The sequence below is a fragment of the Eptesicus fuscus genome, chromosome 9 (assembly GCF_027574615.1).
Source record: "Eptesicus fuscus isolate TK198812 chromosome 9, DD_ASM_mEF_20220401, whole genome shotgun sequence".
Lineage (NCBI taxonomy): Eukaryota > Metazoa > Chordata > Mammalia > Chiroptera > Vespertilionidae > Eptesicus > Eptesicus fuscus.
The window spans coordinates 69,793-88,211 of NC_072481.1; the positions used below are offsets into that span (position 1 = coordinate 69,793).

At 63.4% G+C, this 18,419-nt stretch overlaps 1 protein-coding gene across 2 annotated transcripts; it reads left to right on the top strand.

The window, feature by feature from the left end:
- The first annotated feature begins 580 nt into the window (after positions 1–580).
- SAMD11 (sterile alpha motif domain containing 11) lies at positions 581–18,411 on the top strand. Of its 2 annotated transcripts, none has more exons than XM_028160837.2 (14): positions 581–1,097; positions 2,034–2,125; positions 5,720–5,901; positions 7,167–7,217; positions 10,518–10,642; positions 12,980–13,069; positions 13,218–13,355; positions 15,087–15,246; positions 16,265–16,380; positions 16,582–16,660; positions 16,733–17,208; positions 17,405–17,529; positions 17,859–17,969; positions 18,064–18,411. In XM_028160837.2, the coding sequence occupies exons 1-14, from the start codon at positions 581–583 to the stop codon at positions 18,307–18,309; spliced, it is 2,508 nt and encodes an 835-aa protein (XP_028016638.1). In that variant the 3' UTR covers positions 18,310–18,411. The 2 variants fall into 2 exon arrangements, with proteins under 2 accessions (XP_028016638.1, XP_008150018.2); XM_008151796.3 differs by having other exon boundaries at positions 13,221–13,355.
- Positions 18,412–18,419: the final 8 nt, after the last annotated feature.

Below are 18,419 nucleotides of genomic sequence, written 5' to 3' on the forward strand. Positions count from 1 at the left end.
GTTGTGGCGGCGGCGGCGGCGGCGGCGGCGGGGGGAGTCTCCCAAGTCCCCGCCAGGCGGGCGCGCGCCAGTCTACGCGGGTGCGCAGGCCGGGCGACTGAGCTGGGCGGGGCGGGGCGGAGCGGGGCCTGGGACCCCCGGGAGGGGTGGGGCGCGGGGCCCGAGACTTCAGGACTCCTCTCCGCCCCGCTCCGCCCGGAGGGCGGACCGGCGAGCGGCGGTGGGGGCGGGGCCGCCCCAGGGGGCGCGGGCGCAGGTGGCCGGGCGCCCCGCGGAGCCCCAGGGCGCTGGAGCTGCGCGGTCGGCACGTCGATCCGGAATCGATAGCAGCTCCGGCAGCACCATGTCTCCGTTAGCCGAGGCCCTGCCAGCCAGCTGGGCAGCTGTCCGAGGTGGCCCGGCAGGAGGCGCGGCGGCGGCGGCGGCGGCGGCGGCTGCCGGCGCCGGGGCGCAGTAGCGGGCAGGGCAGGCGCACGGCCAGGCGCCTCCCGGGTCCCCCTCCCGCCAACGAGACCCTACGCCAGCCTGGGAACAAGTTGCGCCGGCGGCGGGAGCCAGGCTGCAGGACCACTGGCCCGCCATGCCGGCGGTCAAAAAGGAGCTCGCAGGCCGCGAAGACCTGGCCCTGGCTCTGGCCACCTTCCACCCGACCCTGGCGGCTCTGCCGCTGCCGCCGCTCCCTGGCTACCTGGCGCCACTGCCCGCCGTGACCGCCCTGCCCCCGGCCGCCTCGCTACCTGCCACGACCGCCGGCTACGAGAGTCTGTTGGCTCCGCCGCTCCGCGCCCCGCGCGCCTACCTGAGCCTGAACGAGGCCGCCCCACACCTCCACCTGCCCCGGGACCCTCTGGCCCTCGAGCGCTTCTCAGCCACTGCGGCCGCGGCACCCGATTTCCAGCCGCTGCTGGATAACGGCGAGCCGTGCATCGAGGTGGAGTGCGGCGCCAACCGCGCTCTGCTCTACGTGCGCAAACTCTGCCAGGGCAGCAAGGGTCCATCCATCCGCCACCGCGGCGAGTGGCTCACCCCCAACGAGTTCCAGTTCGTCAGCGGCCGCGAGACGGCCAAGGACTGGAAGCGCAGCATCCGCCACAAAGGTGCGCCCGCAGTGGGGCCGCGGGCCGCCCCTGTCCCTGCCCTCCGCTCCCCGAGGACCCGTGGGTCCGGACCCCACTCGTCCGCCATCTGGGAAACTCCGTCACTGCCCAGAGAGGGCGCTGTGACTCCGGGGCTGCCGCAGGGACACTCTCTGTCCCCCCCCCCCCCTCCTCCCGCCTTGCACAGTCTCCTCTGTGGACCCGGGCAGAGCGTCCTCGGCCTCCACCGTTCGCCCAGCTCCCGCTGCGCACTAGCCAGCTGCTCCTTACGCTCCGAAGGTCTTGGCAGGATTGCTGGGCCTCGGGACGCAGGGGAAGTTACGGAAACTCGGGAGAGCAGGCGGGAGGCGGGCTGGGCAGGATACTCCCCCTCACCCGGAACCCGGAGCCACGGGTTCTGGCGGGAGCGGAGGGCACACGTGCGGCCGAGGTGCGGGTGCGAGCTGCTGGAGAGAAGGGCGAGGCGTAGGGTTGGCGCAGGCAAGTGGGGGCCGCGGGGCCGCGCGTCGGGTCGGGGGCGCGCGCGGAGCTGGACCTGCGATGAGGCTGGGAGCAGCCTGTTGGGCTCCTGCAGGAGTCTGGCTCTTCGGGCGCCTGAGCGGGCAGCCAGGAGAAGTGCGGTGAGCGGGGGTGGGGGGAGTTAAAAAGTTAGGGACCCAGTAGCGTTCGAATTTGGGGTTCGCGGGTCCACGGTGGCCCCCCTCGGTCGGGGAGGGCGCTCGCCCAGGTCTTCAGTTTCCGAGCTCTGGAAATCCCCGCGGGACCCACGAGGATGGGGTGGGCGGCAGGGCTGGTGGTGGGTTTGGAAGTTGGACTGAGGTGGGTGTGCATATTGGTGCCGGGAAGGAGCCCCCGGCCCTGCTGCTGACTGCACCCCGGAAGTGTGCCCAAGTGCCACCCACTCCCTCACCGGTCCTGCCTCGCCTCTCCTCGCAGGGAAAAGTCTGAAGACGCTTATGTCCAAGGGGATTCTGCAGGTGCACCCTCCAATCTGCGACTGTCCGGGCTGTCGAATATCCTCCCCGGTGGTGAGATGTGGGAGACAGTTGGGCTACGGGGTCTTCTTTCTTTCCAGGGGAGCATGTGCTTATTTTGTAGGATCCAGAATCCTAACCTCAACTCTGCCAGTGTGCAGGAGGGAGCTCCCCGGGCAAATAGGGGCGACATTGCTTGGGGTGGGAATCCTGGGCACCTGGAGGCCCCTCCCCTTTGGATCCTGCCTATCCTGAAGCTTTTCTTTGGGAGTCTTGGAGCTGCTTCTCCTAAGTCCTGGGAATACCCCAGGGTGTGAAGTTTCCTCCCTGGAGAGTCTCGTCCAACTGGCTTGGAGACCCTGCCCTCAGCAGTCTGGGGGGTCACCATGTCGCCTGGCCAGCTTGGAAGAGGAGCTGGTCCTAGGTAATGCTCGTTCTGGGGTGTGACAGTGTTGGCCAGCCGATGTGTGTCTGGGGTGGTTACAGGCTTGGATGTGGATGATGTGCCTTTTTGGGTACCCACAGCTGGAGCCCTGCAGGGCAAGACCTTGGGTGTGCAAGACTGCCTGGGGCAGCTCTGTGCTGTGTGGGCCTTTAGTAACCAGAACTGAGGCTGGTTGGAGGCTGGTGTGAGGCCCCAGCCCAGTGTAGACATGGCCTAGGGGAGCCGAGAAAAAGGTGCTGTGCCTGCCCCTGCACATGTCCTCCAGGCAGCAGCGGGTGGAGGGTTGATCTGGAAAGGAAATTGCATCTCAAGAAGGACCAATTTTGAGCCCCTGGAGAGAACCGATTAGAGCCCTGGCTGCGTGGTGGGTGGTTGTGCTGCTCTTACTGGCATCACCCAGCAGCCCCTCTCGCAGAAAGGGGTGGGAGAGCAGAGGCCTGAGAGGACCCAGGGTCTCTGGCCTTTCCCTTAGGGACAGCCATCAGTTGGGGGAAGGAGGAGATGTTCTGGGTTCCTCTTGGGCCCTGACGGCAAGGAATCTGGAGGAACTAGGAAGCCACAGACACCTGTGAAGACTGACACCAGGTCAGACGCACACGCTGGGCAGGGGAGGGGTACTCGCTGCGTGCCCACCGCACACATTGTCTGACAAGAGCTCATCACCCACAGCCATGCCTGCACACGACAGTGTGTACACAGGTAGCCCACCTCCTGCCCCGGCCTCCGTACCTTCCTGGGGCCAGAGACCAAGCTCACCCTCCACTTCTGCACCCTCTCAAACAGCTGCTGCAGAGGAGGGGTCCTCGCCTCCTCGCCGCTGGCCTGGAGTTTCTGTTCAGGTGGGAGGAGCTCTGCCTTCCCACAGGAGCAGGGGAGCAGATGGCCTGAGCCCAGGACCAGTTCCTTATGGCTGTGGCGTGGATGGCGGTTCAGACAGGGATAGGGACACAGTTTAGGACTGCCTGCCTGTCCGGGGCTCCCAGGTTCCTGCTTTGCATGAGCGATCGCTCAGACCTGGGCTTGCCCCTCCTGAGCCTGTCCCTCCCAAGCCTGTCATTCTACCCCGCCCTTAAGGAGCCCCATGGAACTCCTGTCTTTCCAGCCCCCACTTTTCCACACAGACTGGCTTCCCCCACAGCCAGCTCCACAGGTGTATGTACACCACACAGTCATGGATACTCAAGGGGCAGAATATGGGTCTGTGGCACAGGTATCATGCAGCCACACAAGCGGCCATCCTTGCTACCTGAGGAGCCAGTATTTGGCTAGGGGTGGAGGTTTGGCACCCAGTTTTCAAATCTGTGCTGCTAAGTGGGGATGAGTGGCTGAGGTTTCCAGTGTATGTGGAAGGCATGCATGTCCCCTGTCCTTGGTCGGGGTCAGGGCTGCCCATCCTGTTTCTGTCTCTGAGCCCCCCTCCCACGGGAGCACCCACAGGAGCCGCCCCAAGCCAGCATAGCTGGTCTGGCCTCATCGCAAGCAGTAGTCTTAACCCGCCATTTCCCTCTCCTCTTCCCTATCCTACGGATGAGAAGCAGAGGGCACACCTTTCCTTTCCTTCTTAAGTGGGTTTGATTCAGCAGGAAAGGCGGTCCTGATGCTTGGCCTACAGCAGGCTAGAGAAGGGCAGAGCTGAGCGGGATCTCCCTGCAGAGTTGCACTCCACACAGGCGGGGAGCTGTTCCAAACTCCCGAGCCCACTGGCTGGCACGTAGAGGTATGGGGGCCAGACAGTGGTCACCTGTGCAGCCTTACCCATGCTTTGCTGATGCTGGTGATGAGCTGGGCCGGGGTTAGGGTCAGAAAGGGGCTACGGATCAGGCCCTGTCTTGCAGGCTACTCACAGACTGACTCCCCCCACCGCCCCAACCCTGTGCCGGCCCCCAGCTGCCCAGTCTGTCTCACTGAGTGCTGCAGAGGAGACTGGAGGGTGTCCTGGTAGACTCCTGAGGGCAGGTGTGGAGGAGACCGGGGCGCCTGGGGGTGGGGGTGCTGTGTGTCTGGAGGTGACGGTGGACTGGGTCTCAAGAGAACCTTTACTCAGGACAAGACTGATGGCTGCAGAGCCGCCCTTCAGGTCCAGGGTGGCACTGGTGCAGGGAGGGGCCAGGTCCCCCTGACACTTTGCTCCTCGAGCTCAGGGGTGTGGTGGGGACGCCTTATCCTGGCAACAGAAGGAAGGAGGTCAAAGGAGGCCCCTGGGACTGAAAAGATGAGAATTAGATAATCCCAAGACCCCTGCCACCTCCCTGAGCCAGTAACTTGTTACTAAATAAGAAAAAGCTCCCTGTCCACCAGCAAACCATCACTGCCTTTTCTTCTTCCCCTGGGGTGGCGGGACCTGAGACGCTGGACAGTGCCATGTGTGTAGGAAGCTCGCCAGCGTGTGTGTACCAGCTCTAAGCATGCACTAGTCTGTGTGGACTTCCCTGTGCATCTGTGTTCTGGCTCAGGCACCTCAGCTCTGTACCATGAGCCCTACCTGGTCATGGTGGGCGCAGGGGTGGGGCTCAGGGGCCTTGTGGAAAACTGGATCTCCCAGGGCTCCTGGGCTCACAGTGCTGGGCTGGCCAAGTGATCTGTGAACCCAGGCCTGCAATTTGCAAGGGCTTCAGACCCTGTGGGACCTGGGCTCTGCATGGCTTGGTCTCCATTGGGGGTTCACAGAGTCTGAGTAGGGCTGCCAGGCAGACACGCAAGCACACATGGAGGGCACTGCACGTCAAAAGAGTGACAGGACACACCGAGGGGCTGTGGTGCAGACAGATGACCCCTCTGGGTTCTGAGGAACTGGGGAAGCCGGGTCTGCCTTCAGGTGGCGTCTCACACTCAGGCTGATGGCCGGGAAGGTTGGGTTGGAATGTGCAGTCTGGCCAAGGCAGTGCCCAGAGCAGCCTGGCCAGGACCACCCCTGAGCCTCAGCCCTGGCCAGGGTGGAAGGGCGCCCATGGAAGGGCTCTGCCCAAAGCCTTGTCTCCCTGCTCTTGGCCTCTGGTCAGTCGTGGCTTTTGCCAACCCTGGGGCCCATCCTGGAGGCTGGTGGCCGCCTACTCTTGGCTAGAGCAGCGGGGAGCATGGGCTGCTGACTGTGCCTATGTGATCTCAGTGAGGCTCTGTCACCTGGGCCTACCTGGGGGTCGGGCCAGGGTGCCAGCCACCAGGGGGCCGAGGGGCTAACCTTCCTCTATTCCCTCTCTGCCCAGAACCGGGGGCGATTGGCAGACAAGAGGACAGTTGCTCTGCCCTCTGCTCGGGTCCTGAAGAAAGAACTGACCCCCAGCTTCTTAGCCAGTGATGGCGACAGCGACGGGAGCGGGCCAGCCTGCGGGCAGCGGCCTGGCTTAAAGCAGGAGGACGACACACACGTCCGGATCATGAAGAGAAGGTACTTTCCCAGGGCGAGGGCGTGAAGGGCATGCGGGCTCAGGTGCCAGAGGGGACGTCGAGACAGGTCTGCAGGCAGCTGGAGGCAGGTCCAGTCCTGGAGGGGAGTCCTTTGCCCTCGAGACTGGGCCCGAGTTTAGCTTGTTGTGCCTCAGCTGAAACATGCCAGTCCCTCCTTCTCATGGGACCACAGTGAGAGCCCACCTTGCCCCACGTGGGGCAAAGGACCAAGCCAGGACTGGATCAACATTGTTGGGGAGCGGGCATAACAATGGGCTGAGGAAGGAAGGGGGACTCTGCCCAAGGGCTCTGGGGAACAGGGAGGCCCGGGCAGGGTTTGGGAAGGGGTGCCTGGTCCCACCACAGCCAGGCAAGGGGTGGGGAGTGGGTGGACCCTCCCTCGGGGCAGCCCCTGTACACTTGTGCTCATGTGCCTTGGCAGGTGGTGGCTCTGCTGGGTCCTCACTGTCCCATCCCAGGCTTGGGGCCACCCTTCCTGACCTCCCACCTCTCCCCTCACGGCAGAGGAACCTCTCTCTGGCCACTGACTTCTCTGTCCATCCATCCGTGATGCATCCCCAGAATTTCTAGGCCTCTTCTCACCTAGTCTTTCAGCACTTTCCAATGTCTCCTACGCTAGTAACCCTCTCGGACCTCAGGACCCCACTGCCAAGCCCACACCCACACCTGGTAAGGTGAAGCACCACACAGGCTTCCCTCTGCCTCCTCAGCCGTGGTCTTTCCAGGGCACTGCTGTGGTGGAGGGCCTGGGCACAGGGCAGAGCTGGGCACGGAGCAGAGCTGTTTCCTGCCTGATCTCTGGTCCTGGCGTCCCTCCTGCCTCCGTGGTGCAGTGGTCACTTTTGGGAAGGCAGTTGGCAACAGCTGGAACCCCGGGGCCTATACCTGGGCTGACACCCAGCCATTGGCACTGGTGGCAGTCGCGGGCTCATTCCTGGCATGGTTCCTGCCCAGCTGGGGTAGCTCTAGCCACTAGGAGTTTGGGTTTGGTCACATGAGTGACATGCAGAGGGAGCTGCAGCCCCCACCCCAGCACAACATGGGGCTCCTTAGGGCCTACAGCAGAGACATGGTGCCTCAGCTCTGTGCTTCCCACCTCCTGGTGGCAGCCCTCGGTGGTTGAATTGGTCCAGATTGCGCTGGAGACAGGGGGTGCTGGGGGTGGATGAGGGACATGCCACACACCTGTCTGCTGTCCAGCTGCCCATCCTGGGGGCCATGCTGACTTGCCTTCTTTCCTCCCAGGGTCCACACCCATTGGGATGTGAACATCTCCTTCCGAGAGACGTCCTGCAGGTGAGGTTGGGGCCTGGATCAGGCTTCCTCCCACACAGTGTGTGTCTGCTTCTAAATCTCTCCGGCCTCCTCCTTCCTCCCCTCCTTCATCTGCGGTCTGTCTGTCGACTTGTGCCTGGGCCTTGGCAGCCAGAGTCCCCCTCCCACATGGGACTGGCCATTTGAGCCCATTTGCCTAAAGATGAGGCCATAGCCGCCCCCTCCCATCCTCCCAAAGACCCACCAGGAGGTGAGAATGGTGATGTGTGAGTGGGATCTTGAAGGAAGCATAGGAGTTCCCTAGGGAAAGGGGATGTCTGCAAAGACATGGAGAAATGAGGGGAGGGGATATGGGAGGGGAGGAGGTTCCCAGTCAGCAAGTCTAACTCGATCAGATGTTAAAAAGCCTTGGATGCTAGGCCTCTTGGGCGTTGTCCTCCAGGCATTGGGGAGCCACCGAAAATTCTTGAGCTGGAAGAGTGACCAGGTGTATGTTTTGAAAGGTCCTCTTGAGGGGTTTGCTGAGTCCACAGGGATTCAGGCTGTGGAGGCAGGATGGAGGGAGATAACAGTGAGGGGACCTGAGAGGAGGTTGGGGGGCATTGGGAGACACAAGTTTATGGTTCCAGGGGGGCAAGGGGTGATCAGCCTGTGGGCGGAGCCTAGGCCGTACTTTCTGGTCAGTGGGGTCAAGTCTTATCCTCCTCCTGGGGAGGCCACAGGAAGGGCAGCGGGCAGTGAGCATCAGGTCTGGCCGAGCTTCCTCGGCAGAGCACGGGTAGAGCTGGTTCTGCCCACTCCCAGCCTGGCTCTGAGGTCTAGATCTGGAGCCAAATTACAATGAAAACATCTTCAAACTTATTTCTACCTGATTTTGAAGTTGCCCGCTGAACTGATCTTTTTTATAAACTATCGTGAACAGTGATGACATCTTATGAGGCTTGTACTTGGGAAGCTACAGGATAAATTTATTCGCGAAGACGGTAGGAACCCAGGAGCTGCTGCTCCTCTCCAGGGCGACTCTCCCTGCAGGCCCCCCAACCTTGCCCCCACCCACCTGGCCTTGGAAAGTGGGAGAGGGTCCCCCTGCTCAGACAGGCAGTAGAAGCAGCTAGGATCATTTCCTGGCTTTTACGAGAGGAGAGATGGTGGGAGGGGTGGCCAAGGGGACTTTCAGCCCCCCTCCATGCAGCACCCGGCCCAGCTGCCTCACACTGCCCACCCTCTCTTTGTTGCCATGGCCCCTTTAGGCCCTGTCCCTCTGTCCTTTTGTCTCTAGTCTCCTGTCTGTCTGTCAGACTCTGTCCATCTGTCCAATCTGCCTGTTTGTCTGCCATCATCGCTCTCTGTCCTTCTCTGTCTGTTTGTCTGACTCCATCATCCATCTTCATCTGCCTCTCCATCGTCTGTCTGTTCATCCCGTCCTTCTGTCCATCTGACCCTGAAGTGGATGGGTCTGAGCACTGGGCAGCAGGCAGAGGTGGTCCCTGCCCTGTCGAACCCCTGAGCTGGCCAGGAGGTGGGAAAGGACTGGGCAGTGTGATGGTCGCTGAGGAAGCCTGTAAGGCCCCTCTTCCTCCTCCCAGCACATCCTCCTCCACTCAGCCCCCCAGGGAGCCTCAGAGCCCCCCTACAAATTGCGAGTAACAAATAATAGGTGAGAGAGAGGGTGCTTTCATGGCTTCGAGAACCTCATGCTGGATGCCCGGTGAGGATTCACCTATTATCAGTCAGTGTGTGCAAAGTTTCTTTGTCGTGTAATTTGTTCAGTGAGTGACCAGAACAGACTTCCCAGGGCAGGGACAGCCTATCTTGGAGTGAACCCCCAAGGCAAAGAGCGGGTGTCCTGGTTTCCACTGGGCATCACCCCCAAGGGGCTGCACCACCCTCGAGTGCCCGAATGACCTGTGCATGAAAGAGCTGATGGCTGAACTGGAGGCCTGTTCTCACCTGTCAGTCACCTTCTGCAGGAGCCCTGGGGACCTGAGGGCAACATTGGCCCCGCCTCTAGGCCCCACCCAACCCTGGTGCTGAGACAGCAGCTCATCTCCTACCCCCCTCGAGTTGATGAGGATGAGTGAGGGTGTGGATTAGCTTCTAATTAGTCCTCTACAGTACCTGCTCCCACCCCACCTGCCTTCCTGTCTTTGGGGGGGGGGGGCACCTTCTCTCCTGAGGGTGGGGTGGGAGGGAGCCCAGCCCTGGCGTCTTTGGTGCTGAAACTGATCTGCTTAGGGGACAGCCCTGGATTAGCCGCTCAGCCGCCCAGGCCAGGGTGCAGGGCTACTTAATGAGGTTTAGGGTCGGTTCCAGGTCACTCCATGGAGGTCCCCCTGCAGTGGCCCAGCCAGGAGGCTGCTCTGTTACAGGTGGGCCAGGGAGCAAGGGTGCTGGGGGGGAGGGGGCAGTCCCTCCTGCTTCTCCTCTGTCCTGCCCCGACTGTGTCTGTAAGGTGGCAGGTGACCCTTCTTCACTAATGGAGTGGGGCGCCATCTCTACAAGTCGCACTGGGGTTTCCTCACTCCCTCTTCTCTCTGGGGTTCTGTAATGTAGGGTTGAGCTGATTTAACAGCAACAGAAGCAAGAGAACAAAAGAGTTACCTACATGCTTACCCTAAGCCCTCCCCGCCCCCCCCACACACACACCCCAAGGCCTGGCCGAGGTTCTGCTGGGATCCTTGAGGTGAGCAGGCTCCCACCATACCTGTGTCCATGTCTGCAGGTCCGCAGGGCTATGGCCCCCATGAGTGCACGTGCCTGTGTGTCATGAATGTGCGTCTCCATTCATGTGCTGGCCTTTGGTCTGACCCTTGGTTTCCTTATTTGAAGAAATCGGGGGTCCCTGGCTGGTTGCAAGTTTTAGTTGAAATAGTGTGGGCAGCGTTCTCTCTGAAGCAGCCAGGGCTTTGGTAAGCGCTGCACACACGTGACAGTGTGTACCGGGGCTCCCCGGGGGGCAGGCGCACTGCCTGGTGGGTGCCTGGCTGCCTTCCCAGTAGGGGGCATGGACACAGTCCTGGTCACTGGAGAGAGCATGGCAAGGCTGCACCAGCCCAGCTCCGCACGGACCCTCCCCGGAGCTGCCGTGGGGTCTCTGTGCAAGTTCCCCTGCACAGCAGACACTTGGCAGGTGCTAGCTGTTCGATGTTGGTCCTGCTACAGGGATGCTCACACACGTGGGGTCACAGGCCACCTCCGGAGGTGTGCAGAAGGCATGGCCGCACTCAGATGCTGTCCCCTGATGCTGTACACGCCCACACTCAAGCTTGGTCTGGCACCCTGCCTCATGGGTCCCACCTTCCCCATCTTGCCTTGCTGCAGCCAGGAGAGCGATCTTCCCACCCTCCTATCCAGCCTGCATCGCAGCAGCCACCTCGTTATGCCTGAGCATCAGAGCCGCTGTGAATTCCAGAGAAGCGGTGTGGAGATAGGCCTGGGAGGTCCAGGTGAGGAGCCCGGGAGTACCAGGGGCCAGGAGGGGGCTGCCAGGGCCACAGCAGCTTAGCCTGAGGACAGCCCTTGCCGCCACCCTTCCAGTGTCTGCTCAGTGGCCTGGATGCCGCCACCCCCAGCAGCCTTGGCAGGCAGCCAGGGAGGCCAGCGGAGGAGGAGGAGGGAGGTGGCGAGGCCGGCTGTCCCCTGGGGCTGCATGTGATGGTAATTGTGTTAATCCCGGCCAGCAGGGCAGACGGGGGCGGAGGCAGTGGCTCCACAGTGGCTGCTGCTGCTGCGGTGGGCTTGGAGTGGCGAGGCCTCTGTCACCCCTGCTCACAGGGGCAGACGGAGGCAAGGACGGTCAGGGATGTGCGGGCCTCACAGAGGCTCAGAAAGGCACACATACAAATGGCATGCACTGAGCACCCTCCAGCCCCACAGCACACGGGGTCCCAGGAGGGAAGGGTCCCTCACTGAGAGCAGGAAGACTGGGTAGGAAGGTGCTGGCCCAGGAGCTCTGGGATCACCTAGGAGGGGTGGCTCCATGAGGGGCAGCAGCTCAGAGAGGGGCTGTGGGCTGGGAAAGGAGCTGGCAACGTCCCTGGCTGTCCTAGGAGCCCTGGGCAGGGAAGTTTCCAGCAATGGCTGCAGTTCTCAGGGTGGCTGGGCAGGGGGTGCCAGCATCCTGGGCCCCCGAACGTCCCATTAGTGCCCCCCCCGCCCCCCCCCCACATGCCTATGCCTGGGAAGGGCCTGGGGTGGGGGCTGCTTCTAGAGCCGTGCTGGAGGCTGCTGAGCAGGCGGCTGATAAAATCTAATTGCCCCATCGATCGGCGGAGCCTCCGGAGCCCCGTGATGATTGAGATATTCTGAGCCAGGGGGCCCTCCCTGGACAGCAGGGCGCCTGCATCACACGTGTGCCCAGCCCCAGCCAGGCTGTGCTGGGGGCCCTGCGTGGCTGGGTCAGGGTGTCCTCACTCCCACTTTGTGCCGAGGTCACCCTTGCTCTGCAGGAAGTGCCACCTGTGCGCTGGGCCCAGGTTTCCCCAAGGTCTCGACCTCTTCTCCGGGCTGCAGTACCCATTGCCTCCCTCTGTTCCTGTGGCCCTGGCGTGGGGTCACCTGCCTGTCTTTACCTGCTCTTCCCCAGAAGCCACCTGCTAATCCTGTCCCCGCAGCCCCAGCCCCTCCCTCGCCCCTGAGTGGAAAGGTCGGGAGGACTGTGGGTGGGGGGCCCAGGTGGGTGGGGGCGGCACCTTGTGGTTGGCCGCCTGCTTCTGAATCCAGGCTGTGTCCCTGCATAAATGTGGCCCTCATCGCGGACTAGTCACCTGACCCCCTGGCAGGACCTTATGTAGCCACCACGCGGGGGACCCCTCCCCCACTATAGAAAGGGATGGGGGGGGGGGGTGTTCCACTGTGGACAATGGGAAGCAGGTCACAAGGAGATGAGAGCCCTGGGTTATGTGCAGGTTGGGGTGTGGACCCAGCCCAGGCCCAAACCCAGGCCTGGCATAGTCGGACATGCGGCCCTCCTGCCTGAGACCCTGAGGCCTCCGGGCTGTCCACTGGACTTCCCTAGGGGCCTCATGCTGGCTGTGCCTCCATCCTGCCAGGCCCCTGAGGTAGGGATGGGGCAGGGCCTGGGCTGAGCCACGGGACGGGCCAGTGGCAGCAAGGTGGCCAAGATCAATAAGTTATTAGCACCATTCTGTCAGCTGTAAAGTGGAGATTGATCGCGCCGCACTTCCTGGGCTGATAAAAATGACAGATTAAGGGAATAAGGAAAAGGAATTAGGCTCTGGAGCTGATGGCAGTGTCCCTTCACCGAGGTGTCCTGGTGGCCCTGGGTCACAGAGGGGGCAGCTCCTGCACCCCACCCCCCCAGGCCTCCCTGAGCAAGAAGAGTGTGGGGCAGTCCTCACCCCTGTCCTGAGAGTGGCATCAGGAGCCTCTTCTCCCTCTCTGGCAGGGTGCTGAGCAGGCCTACACTTGCACTGGACAACCATCTGGCTGGGTGGGGGCAGCAGGATGCCTGTGGGGTCCTGAGTTGCCACCTGAGGCTGTTACCAGAAATGTGCCATCACATCACACACACACCCAGAGCCCAGGGCCAGCACTGTCCTCTGGCTGGAGGCCTGGGGCTTGGCTAGGCAGGGCCTTGATGTGGCCAGGACCTACGGACACCCTGAGCAGTGATGGGTGTGGTTCTGGGTTGACCTGGGGCTGGGCAGGGCCAGAGGCCGGAGTTAGTGAGCCTGGGTTGTCCCTCTCCCTCCCTGCTCTTCTCAAGCTCCATCCCTCCAAGCCCTGAGATACATAGTGGGGCTCACTCTACCCTCCCCCAGGTGACCTGTTGGGCAAGAGGCTAGGCCGCTCCCCCCACATCAGCACTGACTGCCCTTTGGAGAAGAAGGCTCGAAGCAAGTCCCCCCAAGGTGGGAGCCCCATGGGGGGTGGTGTTGGAGGGGGCAGGTCACAGGAAGGGGAAGTTATAACTGAGACCCTCTGCAGGGTGGGGTCAGCCCAACCTCTCCACTTGGGCGGTACCTGAAGGAAACCCCTCCCCATATGCTCCCCCCAAAGCAGAGACTCTGTTGCTGTCAGAGCTGGGGCCCAGCATGGCCCCCGAGGATCACTACCGCCGGCTCATGTCCGCACTGAGTGAGGCCAGCACCTTTGAGGACCCGCAGCGTCTCTACCACTTGGGCCTCCCCAGCCATGGTATGTGCCCCTTACCAAGTGTCCACCTACCTGTGATGGGCTCTCCCTGCCCCTGGAGGCCAATACTCGCCCTGAAAAGAAACCCTGGGGTCTTTGGCTGCTGACAAGGCTGCGCTGGGTGCAGGGCCCCATAAGCAAGCTCCCTGGGGGTGGGGAGAGACATGACTCTCCTCTCTCTGCCTGAAGGACACCACCAACAGGTCCCCTGCAGCCCCCACCCCTACCCCCCACCTGCATGTCCCCTGCGGCCCCACTATCTCACCCGAAGGGCCACACACCCCCACGCCACATGCAGACACTATCATTTCACACTGTGAGCCTGAGTGGGAGTGGGGGCCAATGCCCCTGCCATCCATGCAGGCAGGCCTCCCCTCCAGCTGGAGGGTGCCCCGGTGTCAGGGCCTCCTCCTGGGAGCGCTGGGCCTGCCTGGGGGCGCGGGGGGGGGGGGGGCGGCAAGAGGGGGAGCAGCAGCCTTAGGAACTTCCCTGGTGGATCCAGGAGGACCTCACTGGTACTCAGAAGCCTGGCTGGAGGCGCCTTGTCCCTCCCCGTGCTCCACCCTGTGCTCGTCCCTGGGAGTCCCACCCACCATCGCGTGATCACACCTCAGCTCCCTGCCCAGCTGCACCCCGACCCCAGCCAGCCCCCAGTCTGGGGAGCGTGGTTGTTGTGGCTGGAAGGTGGGTGGGGGGTGCTGGGAGAGGGGGCAGGACTTCCTCTCCTCACACAGGCACTGTCCCCCAGGGCAGTGAGGCACCGAGAGCCTGAATTATTCACCAAATGTTAATAATTTAAAAATCTTCCTTTTTAATTGCTTTCCTTGCCCTGCCTGGGGCCGGCTCGGCTGGCCTGCGCGGGGGAGGGGGCGCCGGCCGCCAGGGAGCAGCGCCGCGAGCTGGGCTGTCAATCACGGCCCCGCGCCGCCGCCCCCGCTGCGGAGCCGACTGTAAATAACCCGGCCGCCAGCGCGCGGGGGCGCGGAGGCCCCACTGGGATCGATGCAGGCGGCCGCGCCGGCTGGGCTCTGCGGGCTGGCACCCGGCCCGGGCAGGGCCCACCTCCGCTTTTCGGGTAATTAATTTATAAACAGGCGGCGGCGGCGGCGGGAGCCTGCACACACGGGGGCGGGGGGGCTGCGGGGGGGACTCGGAGGCCCGGCCCCCGAGCAGGCTGGAGGGATGCGGATGGGTAGCAGAGAGCATCAGGCGCAGGGTGGAGTGTGCACGGCGTATACCTAGGAGGGGGCCGCCTGCGCAGCCTCAGTCTTGGGCTGGAGACCACACTGCCCTCCAGGAGCAAGCCGGCGCCCTCTGCCTTGGGCATTGCACCCCCCTCCTCTCGAGGCTCCTGCAGCCTTGCTCTCCATGCTCTCTGAACTGTCAATATCAGCAACACTCATGCACCCCCAGCCTCCCCTGCCTGCTGGGTTTTCCCCTCCCTCCTTTCATCCCTCCCACTGCAGTTTGGCTACTAACATCCCCATGTCACTTCCAAATGCTTTCCTGGCCCCCCTCCCAAGACAGGTGGGTGCCTCCCACTCCCACCCCAGCATCTTGTTGCACGGTAATGATCTGTCTCCCTTGCCCTGTGGTCTTTTTGGGTCAGTGTGAGGACGTGCTCTCACTGGTTCTGGTCTTGGTGTCCTTGGCCAGTGCCCTGTGCTTGCCCTGGGTAGGGGGGTGAGAGCCCAGGGGGCTCTGGGTCACTGCTGTTGTCACCCCCTCCCCCAGACCTCCTGAGGGTCCGGCAGGAAGTGGCAGCAGCAGCTGTGAGGAGTCCCAGTGGCCTGGAAGTCCACCTGCCCACGTCCACAGGTCAACGTCGGAAGCAGGGCCTGGCTCAGCACCGAGAGGGCAGTGCTCCAGCTGGCACCCCATCCTTTTCAGAGAGGTACTGGTGTGTCTGCATCTCAGAGGCCCCCATAGTCACTGTGCTTGCTGCTGGGGTGGGTAGACTTATCACCTGGTTTCTGCGGGTCAGGGTGGCAGCCTGCACCTTCATACTTGTCAGCCACCTTGACTCTCTCATCCCAGCCACTTGGCCCTGTGGGGACTGAATGTGCCAGGCACTGGGCTGGCCTTGGGTTCATGGCTTATCGTGCAGAAGGGACCTGATGCCCTCCTGAGCTGGGCAGAGGCCCGAAGAAAAATATTCCTGGGGTAGAATGCGTGGGGGTAACCCCCCCTCTGGTTGGAGTGCTAAGGGCGATTCCCTTTCCATTGAGCAACTGTGGGACCTGCTGGATCCAGGTGTCCCTGAGACAGTTGAGGGCCTGGCTCCGCAACAGGTAGGTGAGGGCGCCAGATGCAGATTGGGGGACTTCGTGGAGAGGGGGCAGAAGGCAGAACCCGGAAGTCGGAGGCCCCAGCCTCCAGCAGCACCGATTCAGACTCGAGCCTTTGGCAACACAGACGCTCGTCGCGGCCCGGAGGCCCCAGGAAGGGGGGAGGGGGATGGTAGACCTGAAGAAGGGCGAGCGAGTGATGGGGCGGGAAGAGCTGCAGCGATCTCTGCCTCTGTTGCCCGCTCCCCGCTTCCCCGCGACCCCCGCCCAGAGCGCCGTCTACAGCCGCCTCCCGAATCGCGGCTAATTGTGCTCCGCCCCTGGCCGCGCAGGGTCCGAGGACTGGGAGGCGAGGCCCCGGCGCGCCCGCGGCAATTACCGCTGCAGTCGCCGCCGCCCGCCGGGTCAGCCTCCGCGCCGCCGCCGAGATTAATTGGCGCCGCCAGCGGGGGCCGGGCGGGGGCGGCGCGCGACCTGAGGCCGAAAGGGAGCGGTGCTCCGACCGCCAGCGGGGCCGCAATTAGCAGCGCGGCTGGCGGCCGGGCGGGGCGGGGGGGGCGGGGGGGGGCGGGCCGTTCCGGGAATGGAAGGGGCGCACGGCGTTCACCGCCCTGCCGTCCACAGGGAGCTGTCCCAGCCGGCCCCCCTGCTGTCGCCCCAGAATGCTCCGCACATCGCTCTGGGCCCCCACCTCAGGCCTCCCTTTTTGGGGGTGCCCTCGGCTCTGTGCCAGACCCCAGGTGAGGAGTAGGCGGGTGTTGGAGGCTGGTGTCCTGGGAGACTCGTGCGTTCGGGGCCACCCGGTTTGCCTGTGCCCCACCAGCGTCCGCGTGTGTTCCTCTAGGACCCAACCCTGCCAGGGACAGACGGGGGCGGGGGTAGGCGCTTGGGGGTCACTGGACCACTCGGCCACCCGCTTCGTGGACTGTCCCCTTCCCCAGGCTTTGGCTTCCTGCCCCCCGCCCAGGCGGAGCTGCTCGCCCGGCAGCAGGAGCTCCTGCGGAAGCAGAACCTGGCGCGGTAGGTGGCGGGGCTGGCAGGGCAGGAGGTGGCCCCGTCTCGCTGGGTCCTGACCCTGCCCGCCCGCCACAGGTTGGAGATGTCGGCGGAGCTGCTGCGGCAGAAGGAGCTGGAGGGCGCGCACCGTCCGCAGCTGCTGGCGCCAGAAGCTTCGGTGCGCCCGCCTGACGGCGCAGAGGCCCTGCTGGTCCTGAGACCCAGCTCCGCACCCAGGCTGGCGCTGCCCCCGCGGGGACCCCCCGGCTCCCCCACCCCGCCGCGGGAGCCCACCCACCGAGCCACTCGAAAAGGGATCGTTAGCCCGGCCTCAGCCCGGCCCAGTGAGCCCAAGGAGACCACCGGGGCTGGGCTTTGGGTACAGGATGGCTCTGAGGATGAGCCTCCCAAGGACTCAGATGGAGAGGACCCCGAGATGTTGGCTGTTGGGGGCCGGGGCCCCACCCCAACTGGAGGGACCAGCTCTGAGGGGAAGGGACTTCTCGCAGGGTCCGTGCTGCCCCCCTCTCTGCCCTTGAGCATGCCCTGCGTCAGCCCCTACTTACACACAGGTGGGCACCCCAATGCTCTAGATTCCTCAACGGGGGTTGGGGGGTGGGAGGACACTCCCCACACTTCCACTTAGGGAAGTCCAAGGGGGGAAAAGGCCCTTTTAGTCATGGATCTGGACAAGGGCAGAGGTCAGCAGATGGATGGGAACCTGGAAAAGAGGCAGCCACAGTCCTAGTAACTCCCCCTCCCAACCAGGCGCCATGGGGGGACTCTTCAGTGATGGGGAGGAAGCCACCGCCCCTGAGGACATCAGCAAGTGGACAGTGGACGATGTCTGCAGCTTTGTGGGGGGCCTGTCTGGCTGTGGAGAATACACACGGGTGAGGGGGCACCTGCCCAAGATGGTTCTGAGCTCCTGTCCCCCAGTGCCTCTCACTCCCATTCCCCTCCTCAAAGGGTGTAGGGGACACTGCATGCTCCCATCCCAACCCGCAGTGCTGTGCCTTCCACATAGGCATATGCCCAAGTTTTCTTTCACAAGAATATTTGCCCTAAAACTGCACAAACAGCTCCTCTTGGCTCCACTTCCCAAAGCCTTGAGCCCTCCACCACCCCACCCCGACCTGATAGCCTTGGCCTGGCTGAGGGACCCTGCAGGGCAGGCAGGCAGTTCCCACACTCAGGCTCTGACAGGCTCCCACCCCACCAGGTCTTCAGAGAACAGGGGATAGATGGGGAGACCCTGCCCCTGCTGACGGAGGAGCATCTCCTGACCACCATGGGGCTGAAGCTGGGGCCTGCTCTCAAGATCCGGGCGCAGGTACGTGCCAGTGGGGCGGTGGTCCCACATCCTGGAGGGACAGCACCGAGGCCCTTCCTGGCCGCAGACCCCCAACCCAGGCCTCTCTCCATAGGTTGCCAAGCGCCTGGGCCGAGTCTTCTACATGGCCAGCTTCCCGGTGGCATTGCCACTGCAGCCACCAGCACTGCGGGCCCCTGAGCAGGAGCTCACCTTAGGGGAGCAGCCCCTGTCCCCAGCAATGGTCCCCTCGCCCTATGAGGGGGGACAGCCCACTGCTGGCCAAGCTTCACCCAAGCAAGAGAACGGGACCGTGGCTCTGCTTCCAGGGCCTTCAGACCCCTCCCAGCCTCGGTGCTGAGTTGTGGGGGGCCTATACAGGCCCCCACCCTTTAGTGCCAGCCACTGCAATGCAAAGGCTCCTCCCCACAGCTGCTTTTCCTCTGGTTTTGGAAGCAACAACACAAAGAA